Here is a 21,206-nt window from a genome sequence, read left to right on the forward strand (position 1 = left end):
TCCCAGTGTCAACTCAAAAATATTTCTCTGGTCTTTCAGAGTTGTCAGCAGAAAAGGAGTGGGGAGAGTAATGCATACCTTAGATAACTGCTAGGCGGCGGAAGCTTCTGGCATGCAAGATTATTACTGGAGAGCATGATTGATGACTCTTGGCTATGGATGTGTCCCATTGGAGAATATACATCCAGGGGGTGGGGGGAAGACCAGGGTCAAGGGTGAGATGAATGATGTGTCTCAGTGTCAGCTGCACCCAGGTAATGCCACATGTTCACTCCTAATAAATGATTTTTTTTTAAACTCTGAGAGACGCAGCTAGAGACTCATGATTCGAATACGGGTAGATTGTCGGAGCCCTAACACCCAGCCTATTATTAGCTTACTAAACTAGCATGGAAATAAATATTCATATCAGCCACCACACTCAAACATATAGTATAACAGAAGGTTTATGGTCCATTCTCAATGTATATTATATTCACATATAGACCAGGACAACTTCTTTGAGTAAAATTAAAATATTGAACTTTTAATTAAAGTATTGAACTTTTCTGTACTCTATGACACGTAGCTAGAAGGACCCTCAAAAACAACCAAACAAAAAATGAAGGAAGAAGGCACTTTAAGAATGAGATAATAAAAAGAAACACAGATACAAACGTGTTTCGGCCACAACTGAGAACACAATTTCAATTGCTAAGCAAGGCTATTATAATATTGAGTTGTGTCCAATGTTATGACTTTTGTGCCATGATTGTTACGTGAATCACTGCAAGCTGTTAAGCAAATCCTGTCTTCCCCAATGACACTACTTGTCAGAAGTCAGCTGGGAAAGTGGCAAATTGCAGATATGTGACCCTGGGACACTGCAAACCATCGTAAATAAATATTGCACTTATTTACTAAACCAATTTATATACGCTGCCCAACTCACACATAGGTGCCTTGAAACAGTTACCAGTGCTCGGATTTTGATCATGGAACGGTGGATACACTGCAACTGTTGCAACTGTGAGGACCAGATGTAGTATTCAGATGGTTCGGACCGGTTCTGGCATACCGGTAACGGAAATTTTGACTAGTTCGGAGAACCGGCAAAGACCACCTCTGACTGGTCACGAAAGGGAATCACATGACCCCGGGACACTGCAACTGTCATAAATAGGATTCAGTTGCCAAGAGTCTGAATTCTGATCACATGACAGCAGGGGTGGAGCTGCTACGGGTTCTCACTGGTTTGGGCCCATTTCTGGCCTCCAGAGCCCAGGGAGCGGGTAAATGGGCCTCCCTGAGGCTTGAGGAAAGCCCCCAGAGCCTGCGGAGAGTGAAAAATGGGCCTCCAGAGCCTGTTTTCACCCTCCCAGAAGCTCGAGGAAAGCCTCCGGAGCCTGGGAGGGCAAAAATGCCCCTCTGCAGTGATGCAGGAGTTTGAGTAAGCCATGCCCACCATGGACACATCCACCCAGCAACTCGGCAGAGAACCGATTTTGTAAATTTTTGAAGCCCACCCCTGTACGTAAGTGTGAAAATGGTCATAAAGTCATTTTTTCAGTGCCGCCGGCTATAACTTTCAACAGTCACTAAATGAATGGATTTTAAGTGAAGGATCACCTGTACTAGTGTCTGTGCATGTCAGTATTAGGAAGTCAAAAAGAATATTCTGAACTTTACCAGAGGAGATTTGTGAAGGAAAAACAGCAATGGAAAGCCCATCAAACAATACAGACATTACCAAAAAAAAAAAAAAAAAATCTGGAATGGCTTTGGAGTTTCATCTTTCAGGTATGCAATTTGCCAAAATTAATTTCCTCGCTTCTAGAGGTTTTTCTAGTGCTAAATTATGACCGAGTAAATTGTACAGAGATATGGTTACAAATCTACATTGGAAGTTATAAAACATTAACATGTCAATATTGATTTTCTGATGAAATTATGTATCTTATTTCAGATAACAATTCCTGAGTAGAAGATTGAAGTGAATGGTATACTTGGGGGGAAAATAGTTTGTGATTCAAATGAAAAAAAAAAATCTTGATTTTAAAACAAAATCCTCAATTATTTTACAGATATGTAGATTATTTTAAATATTACCAGATTCTAATTTCTAATAGTTCAAAAATCAACAATTGAAATTAAGTATCCTATAATAAAGAAATAGGCAATATAGTTCCACAATTATATCTGTCTTTCAAAAAACATAGTAGTATTAAAATATATACTTTTTATTAGAGGCAACCATCTGAATATCCACCTGCCTGCTCTCTATTTGTGAATATTCTCTATAATTTAATATAGAAATTGTAGAAATACAATTTATGTCACAACAGTAAGAAAATACTTCCTTGCCAGGTATTTCTTCTACATTTTTTTCTTCACACACACACGTATCTATATGTTTATATGCATATAGAGTTTGTATGTTTTTAGATCCTTGATGCTTTTTTAATGGTCATACCCCACTTTTCTTATGCTGGTCCATAAAAATCTAATTAACTCAATATATTAAATGTATTATTATCAACTTCAAATAGACTAATGTATTTATACATCTTAAAAATGAAATATGGTAAAATTAACATTAAGGAAAAATAAATGTGTCTTTGCTTTATACTTTAAACAGCTTGAAGCTTTATAAGAACAAGCAGACACTGCTAGATGTCCTTCCTAATAATCTGCATGAATGTACTGACACAATACTGCCATGTAGCAAGTCTTAACTCAGACAGTGACAGTAGGTTTCTGCATATTAGACTTTCTGAACACAGAATCTGGAAACAAATGAATGCTCAGGATTATTGTACATTAGAAACATTTAAGTGGCCATTTTTATATATTCTATACAGTATTAATATTTATATACTCTATAAAATATTTAGAATTCTGAATAATCCATAAGACTCAGGCATAATGCAAGCTGGTAAATAATACTTCAGCCCTTTTCATACAAAAAAATAAAAAATAAAATACTTCAGCCTAAGCTCCTCTACGGTTACTCAGGAAGTATTATTCCCACACTAATTTTATGATATATCTTATCAGCAACAAAGATGATTAGGGGACCGGAGGCTAAATCATACGGAGAACGGTTGCAGGAACTGGGTATGTCTAGTTTAACGAAAAGAAGGACTACGGGAAACAGGGTAGCAGTTTTCCAATATTTGAGAGGCTGCCACAAAAAAGAGGGGGTCAAGCTATTTTCCAAAGCACCTGAGGGCAGGACAAGAAGCAATGGGTGGAAACTAATCAAGGAGAGAAGCAACTTAGAACTAAGAAGAAATTTCCTGACAGTTAGAACAATTAATCAGTGGAACAACTTGCCTGCAGAAGTTGTGAATGCTCCAATACTGGAAATTTTTAAAAAGATGTTGGATAACCATTTGTCTGAAGTAGTGTAGGGTTTCCTGCCTAAGCAGGGGGTTGGACTAGAAGACCTCCAAGGTCCCTTCCAACTCTGTTATTCTATTCTATAATGCATCTTATAAAAATATGGACTTACATTACGAAGTAGAGTTGGCTCAAACAAATCATTATTTGAACAAATCACTTTCGAAGGGAGTGGGTCTGTGAAGAAGGAAAGACTGCTTACATCCATCTATTCTAATTTTGATACCATCCTGAACCCTAACCCTTACAGCTGGAAACAGTCAAGTAGAAGAGAAAGACAGAAGTATATTATCTTGAGAATACCAACTATAGGTATCCTCAACTTACAACAATTGAGCCCAAAATTTATCTTGCTAAGCAAGATTGTTAAGTGAGTTTTACTCCAATCTTTTTTTTTGCCACCGTTGTTAAGTGAATCTGGCTTCCTCATTGAATTGGCCTTGTCAGAAGAGGATCAGATGGGGCAGTAAGTATACGTCGTCACTTACCAAGCATCTGAATTTTGATCAGATGATCACAGGGATGCTACAACAGTTGCAAATGTGAAAAATGGTCATAAGTCAGTTTTTTCAATGACGTCGTAACTTGAACAGTCACTAAATAAACTATTGTAAATTGAGGACTACCTGTACTGCAATGGATGAATTGGGAAGAAATGATATTATTGTTATCATTGGCAATCTTATCATGGGCAATCTTATGATTTCCATGAAAGCCTTGACCAAAATCCCTGGGTAGGAAGATCACAAAAATAATGAATCATATCCTTCCCCCATGCAGCCTAGATAGTTAATTTTTAATGTTAATCACTGCAGGATCTAAACTGCTCCAAGTAAAGCTGCCTTTTGCGATTGACTGATGGTGATTATTGTAATGAATTTGGATGAAGAAAAGTAATTACGACTGCATTGGGAGGAAATATTATTGCAATGAATTCGGAGGGAACAGATTATGAATACATTAGGAGGCAAAATATATTTAGCAGTAATATTATTGCAATGAATTGGAAAGAACAAATCATTAATGCATTGGGAAGGAAAAGTTATTTGTCATTATTATTTCAGATTTAATCTTCAATTCCATTCACAGTCTGGGACTGGTAAAAATTTAACAGTTCAAGTCCTAAACAAGGACCTAAGAGTTATTAAGATAGTGTCTGAGTATATAGACAGTTCTGAGTATGGTGGGTTTTGCAAAGTCAGGATATTCAGGTCTAATGAGTTCAAAATTTCCATGTATCTAGGCAACTATTTGGGTATTGCTCCAAGAGCTCCCATTACTATTGGTACTACTACTGATTTCTTCCTCCATAGTTGTTAATGTAACTTCAATTTGCAAATCCCAATATTTTGTTATTTTTTGTTTCTCTTCAATTCATGTATCACCTGGTATTGCAATGTCAATGAATATCTATTATTATTATTATTATTATTATTATTATTATTATTATTATTATTATTATTGATCATTGCACAGTCTGCCAGATATTCAGACTGGATTTGGCATTTTTGTCTACCTATCGAGCCTTTACCAAGGGTCTGGGATAGGCAGATGCAGATGTTTGTCGGGGTTACAGAGATTGTCTCAGGATGGAAGCTGTTCCAAGTAAAGCTGCCTTCTGCAGTTGACTGATGGGAGAATTTGTCAATGCCTATGGTGTTCAAGTAGCGCTCCAGTTGTTTGGGGATTGCACCCAAGGCACTTATTATTATTATCATTGTTGTTGTTGTTTAATTTCAATTCAATTCTGGGACTGGTAAAAACTTAACAATTCAAGTCCCAACCAAGGACCTAAGAGCTATTAAGGTAGTGCACCAATGTACCTACTATCCCTGTCCTATTGTTTCTTTTTATTTTTCTTATATGTATCGATTTCATGCATTCATAACTATATTATACTTATACCTGTTATCTTATAATCGCTTGACAAAAAATTAAAAAAAAAATACATAGACAATTCCAACTAGGGTGTTTTTTTGCAGTCAAGAGGATATTATTATTATTATTACTACTATTACTATTATTTTTATTGCAATGAATTGAGAGGGAACATTATGAGTGTTTTACAATAATAATAATAAAATAATTATTACTATTATTATCTTTTATTCATTAAACATGAAACTCAGTCAACTGAACATTTAAAAATGTATCACAAATATCATTGACTGGCTCTGATGGTTGATACGGGATGCTACCAGTATCAACCAAGTCTCTTCTTAAAATGTACGATGTTCCAAGTAGCGCCATCTTTTGCAGCTTTGCTGGCGCTACAGCAGGAAGCTGCAACTTCTTGACGTATTTATTATTATTACTATTACTAGTGTTGTTGCAATGAATTGAGAGGAACAGATTATGAGTGCTTTAGGATGAAAATTATTATTATTATTATTATTATTATTATTATTATTATTATTATTGCAATGAATTGAGAGGAACAGATTATGAGTGCTTTAGGATGAAAATTATTATTATTATTATTATTATTATTATTATTATTATTATTATTATTATTATTATTATTGCAATGAATTGAGAGGAACAGATTATGAGTTCTTTAGGATGAAAAAGATTGTTATTATTATTATTGGTTAATCTTTTGTGAGATTCACAGCCTCTGGGGCTGGTTGGTAGCTCAATAGCTCGAATCTTAACCAAGGACCTAGGAATTGTTAAGGTAGCGTTGGAGGATATAAGCTGTTCCAAGTAGCGTGGTTTTTTGTAGAATCAGGGTATTCAAGTCTGACAATTTCAGGATTTCCAAATAGCAAGGCAGCCCTTTGGATATTGCTCCAAGGGCTCCAATTACAATTGAGATAACACACAATTTCTTATTTTTATTTTTAATTTATTATTATGATTATTATTTCAATGAATTGAGAGGAACAGATTATAAGTGCTTTAGGATGAAAAATATATGATGATGATGCCAATGAATTGAGCGGGAACAGATTATGAATGTTTTAGGACGAAAAAACGTATTTAGTATTCTAATTATTATGGCAATGAATTGAGAGGAAATGACACTATTATCATTGTCATCATTTTTGCAAGGCAGCGAGTTTTTTAAAAGACACTGCAATTGCATGCATGCACCGGCAGCAAGTAACCAAGATATCCATCCGTTATTCTTAAGAGGGCAGCCGAGAAAGAGCCGCCCGAGCGCAAAGCCGGGCAAGAAGCAAGGAGGGGAGGCGGGGCGGGGCAGGAAAAAGGCTGCGGCGGGGAGGAGGAACCCAAAGCGCGGCTCAAGCCGCCTCACCCGAGCCTGCCGCTCCAACTGGGCGTGAAGTCCGGAGCCCTTCAGCCTCTCCACGATCTGGGCGATGGTCAGGGAGAGACCGTCATCCGCGCCGGCTAGCATGGCTCCCGCGGACGAAAGAGGGCCCTTTGCTTTCGGCCGTTGCCGCACGGGGGACCGATTTCAGCAACGCTCCTGCCCAGCCCAGTCTAGGCGCAACCCCAGCGAGTTGCCTCGGCGTTGCCGGGCAACGGCGGGGGGGGCAGGTGCGGTGGGGAGGAGTTCCCCAGGAAACGCCGCCCGGGAAAGCCACGTTCCTCCCGCTTGCAAAGCGACCGAGCGTGGGAATTCCTTTGTAGAGGGAGAGACTGTTAAAATCATTTCACGCAGACTCAGAAACATGTTCTCGTCTCTTTTTTTAAAAGAGTCCATATAAAATCAACCTGTGTCAAATAAAAGGCTTTGTAACTTGGCAGGGCCGGCCTTTTTGGGAATATATTCAGAATCCTTGCTTGATCAGGAGTCCCTATATACCATTCTGGATGGATGGATGAATGAATGAATGAATTATTGGCCAAGAATTTGTCTTGGTGCATATGCTCTCATTGTACATAAAAAGAAAAGATACATTTGTCAAGAATCATAAGATACAACACTTAGCATAGTCATAAGGTACAAATAGACAATCAAATCATATTAGGAAACAGTCAATATAAATGGCTGTCCAATCTCTTTTTAAAACAATTATCTTCTTAAATAAAAAAAAGATTCAATGGAGGTGAAGGGAAACTTTTCTCTACACAAGTTTTGCAAAGAAAGGAAAACAAGAAATTGGAACAAGCAAGCAAATTGGTCATTAATCTGAGAAAGAGAAATTATATTCATTTATCAGTTCCTTCGGTTTTTATGTACTACCCATCTTGCAGAAACTCAGATTGCAATTACTTCATGAATATGATTTGGTGGATTTACTTGTCCGTAAAAAGAAAGTGGTGCACATATCCTAACTACTGTATGAATATGTTTGCTTAAAAAACATCAAAACAGGATAAATGAAAAAAAAATGTATACTCAAGAAAGACTAAGCTTGTAAAAGAACAGAAAATATGATGCAAGCAATTGTTCCTATTAAACTGAAAATATAGTTTAACGAATCAAATAAAGATTGCCAATAGTCATAAATAGCAAACAGTAATCCAGATCAATGCTGAAAGCCTTAGAAAAAATATCAATTCAGTAAGTAAGAGAGCCCAAATTTCGAATTTGGCATAAACAACATTATAACCCAAGAATGGTTTCCTAACTAATTCACTTTTTGTGGAGAAAATTATTCTTCACATCAGGGCATACTTCCACAATTTCGTTAGCTGTTCTTCCCAAAAGGAAGGGCAAAGCTCCTTTCAATTCAAAATTCCTGCAGCAGAAAGTACAGTATATTGAGCACAAACTCAGTGAACTTTGAAGAAATAACAAGAATATTCTCACAGTTCAAAAATTATTAATACAGTTTGATTATGTGCTATCAACCACATACTATAACCCTCTTCAAAACCCTTCTAAATCTAAGACATAGGCATTACTGAAAAGCAATGCAATGCAAAATGAAATAAACACCATATTTATGACACTATAGATAAGAATAACTTCTAATAATAGTTTCAGAAATAACTAGTTTGACTGTTTCAGACCTGAAAAAACCTTAGAAAAAACAAACATATTTTATCTATGTGTGGACAAAGCAGTTGATCATGTTATAGTTTTCATGTTAGATAAATAGCTGTTGCTACTTTGGTTTACCTTCAACATAAAACTCAAGTAACTGGGGAAAAATGCATTAGTCAGACACTTAAAATGGAGTATTTTAAAGGTTAATCTGTTTTCCGTAAAGAAGAAAATGAGTTCTGTGCAAATTATCTCTGAACTCCAGACTTCTGTGTTCTAAGGTGGAATTTCATGATTAAATACAGGAATGGTACATGCAACTTGTCACCATAACCTTTTCTTGAAAGAAATGGCATTACATTTACCACATAAAACTAAATAATACTATATATTTCTTATTGTTGTAATATCCTCTAAGATTCCTATTATTGATGAAATAGACTAAAATACTTTTGCCTTTAGTATTTTAGTATTCCTCAATCTTTTCTCAAGTAGTCTTTAACATACAGCAGTTCATTTAGTGACTGTGCAAAGTTACAACTGGACTGAAAAAAAGTGACATAAACGTTTTTGTGATCAAAATTCAGATGCTTGTCAAACTACTTTTATTTATGATACATTATATTTATGGTTTAATATCCCAGGTCATGTGATCACGTTTTGCAGCCTTCAATGCAGAAGCCAGATTCACCTAAGAAGCATGTTACTAAATTAACAACTATGATTAGGAAAGGTTGTAAAATGAGTCAAAATTCATTTAACACCTGTTTCGCTTAGCAACATAAATTTTGAGCTCAGTTGTGGTCCTAACTTGAGGACGATCTCTATTTTCACTCCGTGTAGAAAAACAAGCTGCATTAAAAGAAAGAATTCTCAATACAGCAGAGAGAACAAAACCTGGAGTTCTACATTAATCACCTGGGCTGGCAATGTGAAAGTATTCTTAGGAGAATATAGTATATTTCTTCACATTGAATGAATACCAAGAGTATTTCCTTGTTTTCATCAGTTATATGTCAAAGGCTACTTCATTCAGTTCTCCAAAAGCTTTCTTCTTAAATCAGGGTAGGAAACAGATCAAGACTGTTGGCAATGTGCCATTTATTTTAAAACTAGGTCGATACCTGTGCTTCACTACGAAACTGTGTGCTTAGTTTTTGGGGAGGAAAATAAGGGGTGGGGGGGAAATCTGCCTCTGCCTACCAGCATCCATCTGTATTCATCTGGCTAGCGTCCTGTCAGTGTGTGAGAAAGTTGAGGGCTGTTTGGAAACTGAAAGAGTATTTGTTGTGTGAGCAAGAAGGAGACAGCAAGGAGCCTGGGCATGGCTTAGCTCAACTGTTCTGTACTAAAGCTGCTTGCTGCTATGAAACTGAAACTGAAACTCCTCTCCTCTGCTTGTGTTTTGCACTTGGAACAGATTTCTTTTTAGGTGGGGAGGGGGAGTAGAACTCCTTAGCATCAGAATGTGTTAATAATAATAATATAGGAAATACTCTAAATGCTCTGATGCTCATTTCGAAAAATCCTTTCTTAGTGAACACCTAGAAACCAAGAGGAACAAATGTGCCAAATTTCAAGTTTGTAGGCTTTACAGTTCTGGAGATATGATGATGTGTAAGCGGTCTTTCACTTTTATATATATATATATAGATGTTTTCAGGGGTGGGATTCAAATTTTTAACAACCGGTTCTGTGGGCGTGGCTTAGGTGGTGGGTGTGGCTTGGTGGTCATGTGACTGGGTGGACATGGCTTGGTGATCATGCTATTGGCTGGGTGTGTCCAACTCAATATCACTCACATCGAGATTATTAAACACTCACATGTTTCCTGGGGAACAGCCGATTAGCTGGGACTCAGGAGGTGGAGAATAGATGGGGGCGGAGCCAGTCAGAGGTGAGATCTGGCGGTTCTCCAAACTACTCAAAATTTTCCGCTAGGAGATATGAGTCAGAACCAGTGGTGGAATTCAAATTTTTTTTACTACCGGTTCTGTGGGCATAGCTTGGTGGATGTGGCAGGGGAAGGATACTGTAAAACCTCCAGTCAGAGGTAGTATTTGCTGGTTCTCCAAACTACTCAAAATTTCCACTACCGGTTCTCCAGAACTGGTCAGAACCTGCTGAATGTCACCTCTGGTCAGAACCTGCTGAATACCACCTCTCCTTCTTCCCTCCCTCCCTCCTTCCTTCCTTCCTTGACAGAAAGAGATACAACCTAGAAGTAAGGAGAAATTTTCTGACAATAACACCAGTTAATCAATGGAATAACTTGCTTCTTGTGGGTGTTCCATCACTGGAGGTTTTCAAAAATAAGGTTCCTGCCTTGAGCAGGAGGTTGGACTAAAAAACCTCCGAGATCCCTTCCAACCCTATGATTTTATGATTATTCCAAACTACAGCCTTAGACTGAAATTCATTGTAAGAACCATGACATCTGATCTTCTTCCTTTACAAAGTCTCCTTTAAAATAACCAACTGCTACCTATCAAGCTGGTGAGATTTACTTCCTAAGTCTATACGTGCAATCTTCTGGGCTCAGAAGAGATAATATACTGTATATTGTGGCAAATTCTCTCTCCTTACCAGCTGTTCTTTTGCACAGCAGCATATTTCATTACATGAACGAGTTTAGAGCCAAATTGCACTGTCAGACTAAACTGAGTACCTGGCTTGAATGATTCATAAGGCTGCAGTTCTCAGTTCACTTATTCTGAATAACACCGTGCCGGGGTTGAAGTGAATTACGCCCGAATGCTGATCAAAACAGAAAGAAATTATTTGCAACCTGACTGTCTGTGTCACCTGGTTTCCCATCCCATATTAAGGAGAAGAATACTTTGATTGTTGGTTGATCATGGATTGCATCAGCTACATGGACGGTTGAGGTAGGATCAGGGCTGGGCTGCTGGGGGTTCGCAGGGGTTTGGGGGAGCCCCTAGCTAAGATTCTGTGCAGTTTGGAAAAACCCCAAATCCCTTTCCTGGCTGGCCCCAGTCACCCCACCCCGCCCTCCCAGGAGTCCCCACGCGGTCCATTTTGGATGCAGGTAAGTGCAGGGGCGCACAGAGGCTCGGGAGTGTGAAAAATGGGCCACCCAGAAGTTTGGGAAGGCTGGAAATGGGCCTGTTTCAGGCTTCCAGAGAGCCTCTGGAGCCCAGGGAGGCCATTTTCACCCTCCCAGAGGCTCAAGGAAAGCCTCTGGAGCCGGGAAGGGAAAAATGCCCCCCCTCCACCGTGGTGCAGGAGGCTTACTAGGCCACGCCCACCATGGCCACGCCCACCCAGCAACCAGGCAGAGAACCCATTGCTAAAATTTTTGAAGCCCACCCCTGAGTAGGTTGTGGTGTCACAGTGGGTGGGTGGAAATTGTGGTTAGGTGGTTTTCTTTTAGGGATTGATTTTATGTCAATTATTATTATTATTATTATTATTATTATTATTATTATTATTATTATTATTATTATTATTATTATTATTATTATTTCATGCCAAGCCATGCCTCTATGATTTGATGGTTTGCCATTAAATGTATAGGATGCATTTTCCTAAAATGGGGTTGCATGATCCCCAATTCAGTTGCTTTATCATATGATTCTGGTTAGGGTTTTGGGAAGGCAACATTGGACGTGAATTATTTATTTTCTTGCTTGCTACTTTGCACATAGAAAACAACGGATGTTTGTAATATTGCTTATTTTTTCCCCTTGTGTGAGAAGCAAAGGAGGGAATAGTGCTGGTAGCATCAAATCAACAATTTTTTAAATTATTTTTCTTCCATTGTTATTATTTTTATAAATAACTCAAGCTGGTAAACATACCTAATACTTCTTCCTCCTGTCATGCCCTTGTTGGAGTCTGATTCTGAGGGGGAGATTGAGCAGCTGACAGGGAGTGGGAGTGTGGCTCTGGTGGCTGTGGAAGAAACAGGGGAAGGGCACAGTCCGGCTGGGCATTCAGAGGAAGACCCAGGGCCACCCCCTCTTCAGGGAGGAATGGAGAAGGGAGCAATGTGGCTTACGGGACAGAAAAAGGCCCTGATGCCTTTCATTAGTTGCAGCTGAGAGAACAAGATATAAGTGGGGCGTTTGCTTCTTATCTGTGTCACGCTTATCTGGGTTTTGGCATCCTCCCAACTGTGGGTGCTGCAATTTATCATCCAGGTCTGCTGTGTTAATTACTTCAATGTGGTTTGTGTTGGGTTTTTTTAAATTTCTAATTATCTTTACTTTGGGTTCGGACTGCATTTACTTCCTTCTTAGACTGTTTTTGGAAGAGTTTAATATCCAGCCGAAGATAATTGGACATTGGGGCCCAAGTTGGAGGCATTAAAGGGAATTTATTCTACTTTTGTGATTTTGTTATTTTTGTATCACGCCCTGGGTCATCACGCCACCTCCTATTTTCCCTGCAACGACAACCCTGTGAGGTGGATTGAGCTGAGAGAGTGTGACTGGCTCAAAGTTACCCAATTGGCATTCATGTCTAAGGCGGGACTAGGACTCAAGAGTCTCCTAGTAATTGGCCCAAAGTCATCAAACTGGCTTTCGTGTCGAAGTTAGGACTAGAACTCATAATCTCCTGGTTTCTAGCCTGATGCCTTCACCACTAGCCAAGCTAGCTTTATTATTTTTATTGATCAAAGAATCTGTGCTATTTTGGTACAAGGTGGATAAGTATGAGTGGGTTTAAGAAACATTTGATGCTTCTTTCTTTGATTAGAGGAGCTGAAATGTTCTTCAAATACACCTGGAGGGACAAAGAACTATTAGTGATAAACACAAGATTTTGTCAGGTTTGGGGAATTGTACCTCACAGCTCCCTTCTTTCTTCTCTGCAGATGATGATAGTCCAACGCCATTTTTAAAGAAATCATTTTCTGTCTTCCCTCCTCCCAGCTTCACGTGACTGAGTGGTGGGTGGTATTCCTGCCACGGTCCAAAGATCAGAAGTAAACGAAAGAGTTGATTCTTGCAGAGCAGTAGCCAAAAGCAGGAACAGCTTCCGATGAGTTTAAATTTGATCATCATTTTTATTTTTGGGATTTTACTTACGGAGGGCAGGGAAGCCTTCTCACTGTCAGAAAGTTTCTCCTTATTTCCTTTAAACTGGAAATAAGGAGGAACTTTCTGACAGTGGAACAATCAACCCATGGAACAGAAGTTGCCCTCGGAAGTTGTGGGAGTGTCATCACTTGAGACTTTCAAGGAGAGATTGGACTGCCATTTGTCAGAAATGGTGTAGGGTCTCCCGCTTGGACAGGGGAGGTTGGACTAGATGACCTACAAGGTCGCTTCCAACTCTGATTATCTGTTAATCTGTTAAGGCCCTCATTCAGACTTGGGCAACACACTGGCTTTGTCTGATAAAACAACACGTTTATTTTCCTTTGGCATTTTGCATCATGTCATTAATATATGCTTGGTTACATCGTATCAAGTTTTATTCCATGGTTTTAATTAGCAATCTAAGCTAATTAAGGAATGCTTACATTTCAAGGGAGATCAATAAAACCACACACAATATCGCAAAAGGAATCTGTTTAGAATAGCAGGCATTAAAGTCTTGGGAAACAGTTCCTTAACTTTTTTCACAGTCAAGTATGTCTGGTTACCCAACTGGTCAGGGGTCAAAGACAGGGCTATTGTTATTTTCATTGGTTTTATCCACAAAATAAACACATCCAACAACTTAATAACAACTCTGAAAGTAATAAAAAGAAACCCAAAATATAGATAACCAACAACAGTTTTCAAAGGAAACCATAGGAACGCAAATTATCTCACGCTAGCTGAGATAGTCCAAATGTAACACAGCAAAATTCATTTTGCGTAGATCCATATATGAAAATATATATCACATATTTTTTAAAAAAATACTTTGCCAAAGTGACATTGAATTCTTGCATTTTATCAGTGTGGGTAAGATAGGATTTTGCTAAGTAAGGCCCATTTATTCATATACTGTACCTGGATGGCTTCAGGCCTTCTATTAATTTCTCCAGTTTAGACATTGAACAATGTTACACAAATAAAGTATCCCATAATTTTATGGCTCCATTGACTTGAAGCCAGTATTTATGCTTTGAGCATTTATCTTTTTTATGTAATGTTTTGTTTATGACTGTTATAAACCACTTCAGTCCCACCTGTCTGTAAGCATTAATACAAATGCAGCAGCCTCAAGCCAGTACAGCACCAATAAAGTAATAGTTTTAAAACTTCTCCTCCATGCTGCATCGAGAGCCCAGGGTGGGTTGACTCCTTCCTATGATGTCATTTATCTGTGTCTGTACTAAGATATAAAAGCCAGCCCCCGGGAGAGACCCCATCTTTTGACTCAGCTCCTTTCAGTCAGTAGCTGTGTCTCTGAAAGCGTTCTGTCAGATAGCACTCGCCAGCGATCTTCAGTGCCATTTTTCCTCGCTTCAAGCAGCTCCCAGGGATCAGGACAGCTGCTCTTCCAGGAGAGCAGGGCTCTCTCTCCTACAATGTTGGGAGCAGCGTTACCAGAGTGCTGTTCAGGCAAGTTGGGCAGTGTCTGTAGACCTTCCCCATGCCTGCGGTTTGAGCGGTTGTAAAAAGCGATTGGTAAACCGATAACAGCGTCAACCAGCTGATCGTGCAGCCGGAGGCTGCTCTTTCCTTTGCTGACTTCACTCGGGGCCAATTATAGCGTAAGGAGTGATTCTTCTATCTTGGAGCCTGTTTCCCCTAGCCAGCGGCCACCTTGGATTGAAGCCTTCCACCATGAGGTGAGTGGCCATTTTGTAAGCCCGGGGGGCAATTTATACCCTAAGGGGTTTAATACAAAAAATTTCCAAACAGTTTCTTTCCAACGCAAGAGCCTTTATTCTACAAATGGAGCAGGCCATTGCTCAGCAAGGCCTTGGTCACTGCCAAGCTGTCACTGGAGGTAGTGGCTCCTGAGCCATGAGGAAATCCCTCTAGCCAAGGGGATTCACTCTTCTCCAAGCCTGTAGTGCATGCAGAGGTTTTGCCTTCTCCCACTTTGTTCCTGGACATGGTCAAGGAACAGTGCGCTTCCCCTTCGGCAGGTCTTCGCCCATCTTCTCTGTATAAGCGTTTCTACAACATCAGCGCAGCTCTGGACAATGCCCTGGCAGTGCCTTCTATTGACATTCTGGTTCTGGCCTCATTCTCATCTTCTGGCACTCCCACAGAGCCAGAAGATATCCAGAAACCGGATGATAAACATTCCGAACAGACCCTCAAGTGCAATCACCAGGCTGCTGCTTGGGCTGTTCGGGCTTCAACAGCAGCATCCTTCTTCACCAGGGCATCCATACAGTGGCTGCGCCAACTCCAGAATAGATTGCCTGCTTCTGACCTTCGGTCTCACCAAGACCTTAATAAGATTATTGCAGCGGCGGAATTCACTGCAGATGCCACTCTCAATTCCGCCAAAATTTGCATCCAAAGCCATGGCATCTTCAGAAGCAGCAAGAAGACTTTTATGGCTCCGAAATTGGCAGGCGGAGTCACGCCGAAAATGGAAGCTGGCTTCAGTTCCTTTCACAGGTGATAAGCTTTTTGGCGATGCTCTGGAACCTTATCTCATCGAAACCAGAGATAAACGTAAAATTCTCTCTTCCTCTGGGAAGAAAGCCGACTATCGCCCAGCTCCTTATCGCCCTCCTGCCTTCCGAGCGGAGACCTCATCTTGCTTCCCCCGCTCTCAGAGGCCGTACTCCCAATGCCAAGACCAACGTGCGGAAGCATCTGGCAGGCAACAACCTACTGGTAAACGGCCCTTTCGGAGGGGAGGGGGTAATTTCTTCCATCGCTCTAAGTAATCCCTCGTTCTCCCCACCCATCGGAGGTCGCCTAGCCTTCTTTGCCTCCAAATGGGAGGAGTCAACAACGGACGCCTGGGTGCTCAGCACTATTAGGTCAGGGTTACAACTGGACTTCCTAACACCACCCCTAGAAAATTTTTTGATCTGTCCTGTCTCTCGGGACATGTCAAGGCGAGCCCTCATGAATCAGGCCATTCAACACCTTCTTGAAATCAGGGCTATTCAACCTGTTCCCCCGTCTCAACGGGGACGTGGGCTTTACTCTCACCTTTTCATCATTCCCAAAGCCTCAGGCGGGGTGGCAAGCCATCCTTGATCTAAAATTTCTCAACCAATTTGTAAAATACAGCCGATTTAAAATGCAGACTCTGCGTTCTATTTTAAGAGAGCGTTCGGGATGGCGATCTCCTTTCTTCCACTGATCTCACGGAGGCTTACCTCCACATCCCCATTTGGCCTCATCATCGCCAGTTTCTCAGTTTCTGTTATCAGAATACCCATCACCAGTATCGAGCACTTCCCTTCGGCCTCTCATTGGCTTCAAGGGTCTTCACGAAGGTTCTGGCAGCATTGATGGCCTATCTGCGTTCTGTTCCAGTGAGGATCCAATGCTACTTGGATGACATTTTGATTCTGTCCTCCTCCATCCATGCAGCCCATCGGGATCTGCAAATTACTTTGTCATATCTCCAGAGCCATAGATTTTTCCACTCTGTCCACTCCAATGGTTCCTGCTTTCCTACCAATGAGCAGGAACCAGCCACTCATCCATCAAGGTCCCGCTCCCACCACAAATATGGAGATCTCTCAATTGGTGGCGTTCTCCGTTAATCTGGAAGGGACTTCTGTTCAGGGGCCCAGACAGGCTAGTGATAACCACCGATGCCAGCCTTCTGGGTTGGGGTTCTCATATGCAGGGCCGGATAGCTCAGGGCATTTGGTCCAGGTCAGAGCAGACCCTTCCTATAAATTGGCTAGTGTTCAGAGCCATTTTTCTAGCTCTCAAGCATTTCAGGCACTCAGTGACCGGCTCTCATGTTCTAGTCCTTCGGACAACATGGCCGCAATGGCTCATGTCAACTGGCAAGTGGGGACAAGGTCCAGAGCCCTCTAGGGAGAGGCTCTACAGTTGGGGTTATGGGCAGAGAAACACCTGTTATCGATCTTGGCAGACCACATCTCCGGTGTCGACAACTCCCAGGCCAACTGGCTCAGCAGGAGCCTAGCTGACCAGGCAGAATGGTCCATTCCTCCGTCTCTATTCAGGGACCTTTCCCTAAGATTCGGTACGCCAGAGTGGATCTCTTCTCCACTCCTCAAAATGCCCAGGTCACCAGATTCTTCACCGGGTTTCCTTGCCAGGGAGCAGAGGGTCCCAATGCTCTTCGGTGCAGATGGCCCAAAGGTCTCCTCTACACATTTCCCCCGCTTCCCATCATTCCAGCAGTAATTCAGAAGATGTTGGAGGAACGAGCGGAGCTCCTCCTCCTGGCTCCCTATTGGCCAAGGAGGCCCTGGTTTGTGGACCTGGTCAACCTATCGGTGGCTTCCCCTTGGAGGATCCCAGCCCATTTAATCTCCCTTCATTAGGGGATTCTACTCCATCCAGAGCCCCAGGGGCTCAAGCTGACCGTGTGTCACTTAAGCGGCAGAGGCTAGAGGAGGCTGATCTTCCAGAAAGAGTCATCATCACTATCCTGGCATCTCGCAAACCTTCTACAAGTCGCATCTATGATGCCACCTGGAAGGCCCTTTCCCAATGTTGCCTTAGGGAGAGTCTCTCTCCTGCTTTAGCCGAGTTGGCCGAGGTTCTTAGATTCCTTCAGCATGATCTGGAGAAAGGTTTGGCCTTCAACACCTTACGCAGGCAGGTTGAGGCCCTCTCCTCAGTTCTTTCATGGGGTTCGCTTCCTTCCTTATCCCATCACCCTTCAGTCAGGAGGTTTTTGAAAGGGGCTTCCAACCTGCACCCACTGGTGGTTCACAGGTATCCTTCCTGGGATCTTCGTGTGGTCCTTAATGCCCTTACGAAGCCCCCCTTTTGAACCCCTTAGAACAGTGTCTCTCCGTTTCCTGACTCTGAAGGTAGTGTTCCTCGTTTCCATCACTTCAGCCAGGTGGGTATCCAAGCTCTCTACTCTTTCCATCAGACAGGACCTTTGTTCCTTTCACGATTATAGGGTTGTTCTTCGTCTGGACCCCTCATTTATTCCAAAGGTTAACACTTGGTTTCACAGGTCCCAGGACATTGTGTTGCTTGGCTTCTGCCCCCTCCTGCACCATGACTTAGAGCGGCAGTGGCACACGCTAGACGTAAGAAGGGCTCTTAGAATATACATTAAGTGCACTTCATCCTTCAGGAAGTCAGAAGCCATGTTTGTTTCCTTTTCCCTTCTCACTTGGGGCACAAGGCCTCTTCTCCTACTATTAGCAGGTGGGTCAGATCTTGCATTGAGCAGGCCTACAAAGCTCGGCCCTTCCGGTTCCTCGAGGTCTGACGGCACACTCTACCAGAAGCGCGGCCACTTCTGCTGCCTGGGCGACCCAAGCATCCTCGGAGATTTGTCGTGCGGCCACGTGGACTTCCCCCTCTCCTTTTATCAGACACTACCATCTGGATAGCTTTACCTCGGTGACTGCAGCCTTCGGCAGACAGGTGCTTCAACGAGTGGTTTAACAGTCGGTGTGATGAGCCAGACGAGGACCTGCCCGTGGACATGCAAGCTTTGGTATGTCCCATCCTGGGCTCTCGATGCAGCATGGAGGAGAATGGGCGTTGGTAGAAGTTACCCTGAACACCCTTTCTATCTATGCTGTGAGAGAGCCCAGCCCCTCCCTTGATTCGTCCGGAGAGGATAAGACATATTTCTGTATTCATTTTGTGCTTTCAGAGACACCTTTCAGTCTGGGGTCAAAGCTGGGGTCTTTCCTGGGGGCTGGCTTTTATATCTTAGTACAGACTCAGCTAAATGACGTCATAGGAAGGAGTCAACCCATCCTGGGCTCTCCCGCAGCATAGATAGAAAGGGTGTTCAGGGTAACTTCTACCAACGCCCGCTTTCTATCAGCATCTTATTTAGGAACATTCAGGAAAAAAAAACTTCATGAAAGAAGCAGGATGGAAAATGCAAATGAGGATTTTCGGATTATTTCACCCAAAACTGAAATAGAAGGCATAGCATATGCCATTTGTTTACTTTAGCATTATGTTTAAAAATCCATTTCAATTTGTCTACAGAATTTGTAGATTAAGCCAGAAAGCTTTTTGTTTAGAAAACTACTGTATTTTTTTTAAAGCTATCTTGGCATGTTGTTACCATAGATGGTCTGACAGAAACCATAATGATGGCTAAATGATCCTGCTTGCATCATGCGTGTGTTTTTGCACTGATGTCATGATGCACACAGAGTCTCTTCTTCCTCCCTTGCTTCCTCTGACTCTCTATGGACATGCATGATTGCAGCACTAAGCCGTAGTGGCACAGTGATTAGAATGCAGTACTGCAGGCTGACTCTGCTGACTGTCAGCAGTTTGATCCTGACTGGCTCAAGGTTGACTCAGCCTTGCATCCCACCGAGGTCAGTAAAATGAGGAGCCAAATTGTTGGGTGGGGCAATAGGCAGACCCGTTTCGTCACTTCCGGTATTTGGAGGCTGAAAAACGGGCCCCTTTTTTTGGGCCTCCAAAGGCTGTAGAGGCTTCCCTTGAACCTCAGGGAGGCCAAAAAAGGGTCTCCAATGGGCCAAAAATCAGCTGGGAGGTGCGCGCACGTGCAGTGCAGGTAAGGGGGAATGTTGTGTGCACATGCGCAGGGGGGCGGGGTGCATTGCATTGTGGGTGCCAGCAGGCGCATGTGCTTTTGGCACACCACAACAAAAAGGTTCACCATCACTGATATAAGATCTCCTGCTTGAGCAGGTTGGACTAGAAGATCTCCCAGATATTTGCAACCCCACTATCCTATATTCTATGGTCTATATTCACTTTTCACAGAGTGGTGTGGCTAATTGAAAGGTCTACATGATTAACTGAAGGCTCCTCATGACCAGGGAGTGTTGGCCACCACAAAACTTTCACTGTGGAACCCATCTGAGAACGTCCCTTTCTTCTATAACACTAAGACCAATACATAATTCCATGGTTTATTAAATGCTAAGCAACTGTGAAGAGTTTTGTTTAAAAATCCCCAGCCTTTTTCAAGAGTGAGACGCCAAGTTTCTGAATAGAAAGTCATGATTTCAGAGTTCTAATCGCCATTCATGGCCATTTACAGCTCCAGGATCTTTCAGTGCTCAACTCTTTTTTATGTTTCTTTCTTTACAGACAAATCTACTGTCCTTCTGCCTATAGAACGCATACATGACCATTTGTTTTACAGCACGGTGACATCATAATCAGCTTCCCCACCCCGCAATTCCCAGTGGGTAGTTAGGGGAAGAACTTCCACAAATGTCTGAGAGGTCAAACATCATAATCAAGACAAATATTTAATCCTGCAACCAAGATTTACCAGACACCCCTCATCATAAATCTAATACTCAAGCTGACATTTCAGGGGGAATTAGAAGCAGCTGAAAAGTAAATTCAAAAAATAGAAACACTTGAAGCATAAGGTTGAACTAAACAGAGCTGGAGGAGAGTCACCTTCTTAGAAAGATTGCTTTCCAGAGCATTGTGGCACCATAATATCCCAATTAGTTTTTTTTTTCAATTTCCACAGTGTAGCTATGGAAGCACGATTGGGCTTCCACAAATTCCTGAGAGGCCATAGTCTTTCTTTGACTATCGATGTTCAACGCCTGTGTTTTAGAACTCTTTTTTTAAAATTTTAATAATCTTTATTAAACAAATTCTACAATTAAAAACAATTAAAAACGTATTTCCATTCATTGCAGCGTATTTGTAGTAGCGTTCACTCACTTTGACACATTCTTAAGTATGTAGAATATTACTAGATATTATTGCAATTGTTTTACATTCGATTTATATCATATTTTCATATATTTACATAATTTATTTATTTATACATAATTATACATAGTTGTGCTTAGTCATACCATATTATTTCATCTCACCGTAACTTTTCATTCATCTCTCTATTT

The 21,206-nt window shown here is 41.4% G+C and overlaps 1 protein-coding gene across 4 annotated transcripts in view; it reads right to left on the reverse strand.

Annotated features, from left to right (window-relative positions):
* The window catches only part of TBC1D19 (TBC1 domain family member 19), a 69,722-nt gene extending 62,851 nt beyond the window's left edge, over positions 1-6,871 (reverse strand). For 2 of the 4 annotated variants that reach the window (XM_087936588.1, XM_026699871.2), the window contains exon 1: positions 6,644-6,871. In XM_087936588.1, the coding sequence (XP_087792714.1) occupies positions 6,644-6,745 (102 nt within the window). In that variant the 5' untranslated portion in view covers positions 6,746-6,871. The remainder of the gene's footprint in view (positions 1-6,643) is intronic. The other 2 variants (XM_087936590.1, XM_087936589.1) reach the window with 2 other exon arrangements.
* Between the last annotated feature and the right edge of the window lie 14,335 nt (positions 6,872-21,206).

This window comes from Pseudonaja textilis, chromosome 6, assembly GCF_049901715.1.
Source record: "Pseudonaja textilis isolate UNSWEBS1 chromosome 6, rPseTex1.2, whole genome shotgun sequence".
Lineage (NCBI taxonomy): Eukaryota > Metazoa > Chordata > Lepidosauria > Squamata > Elapidae > Pseudonaja > Pseudonaja textilis.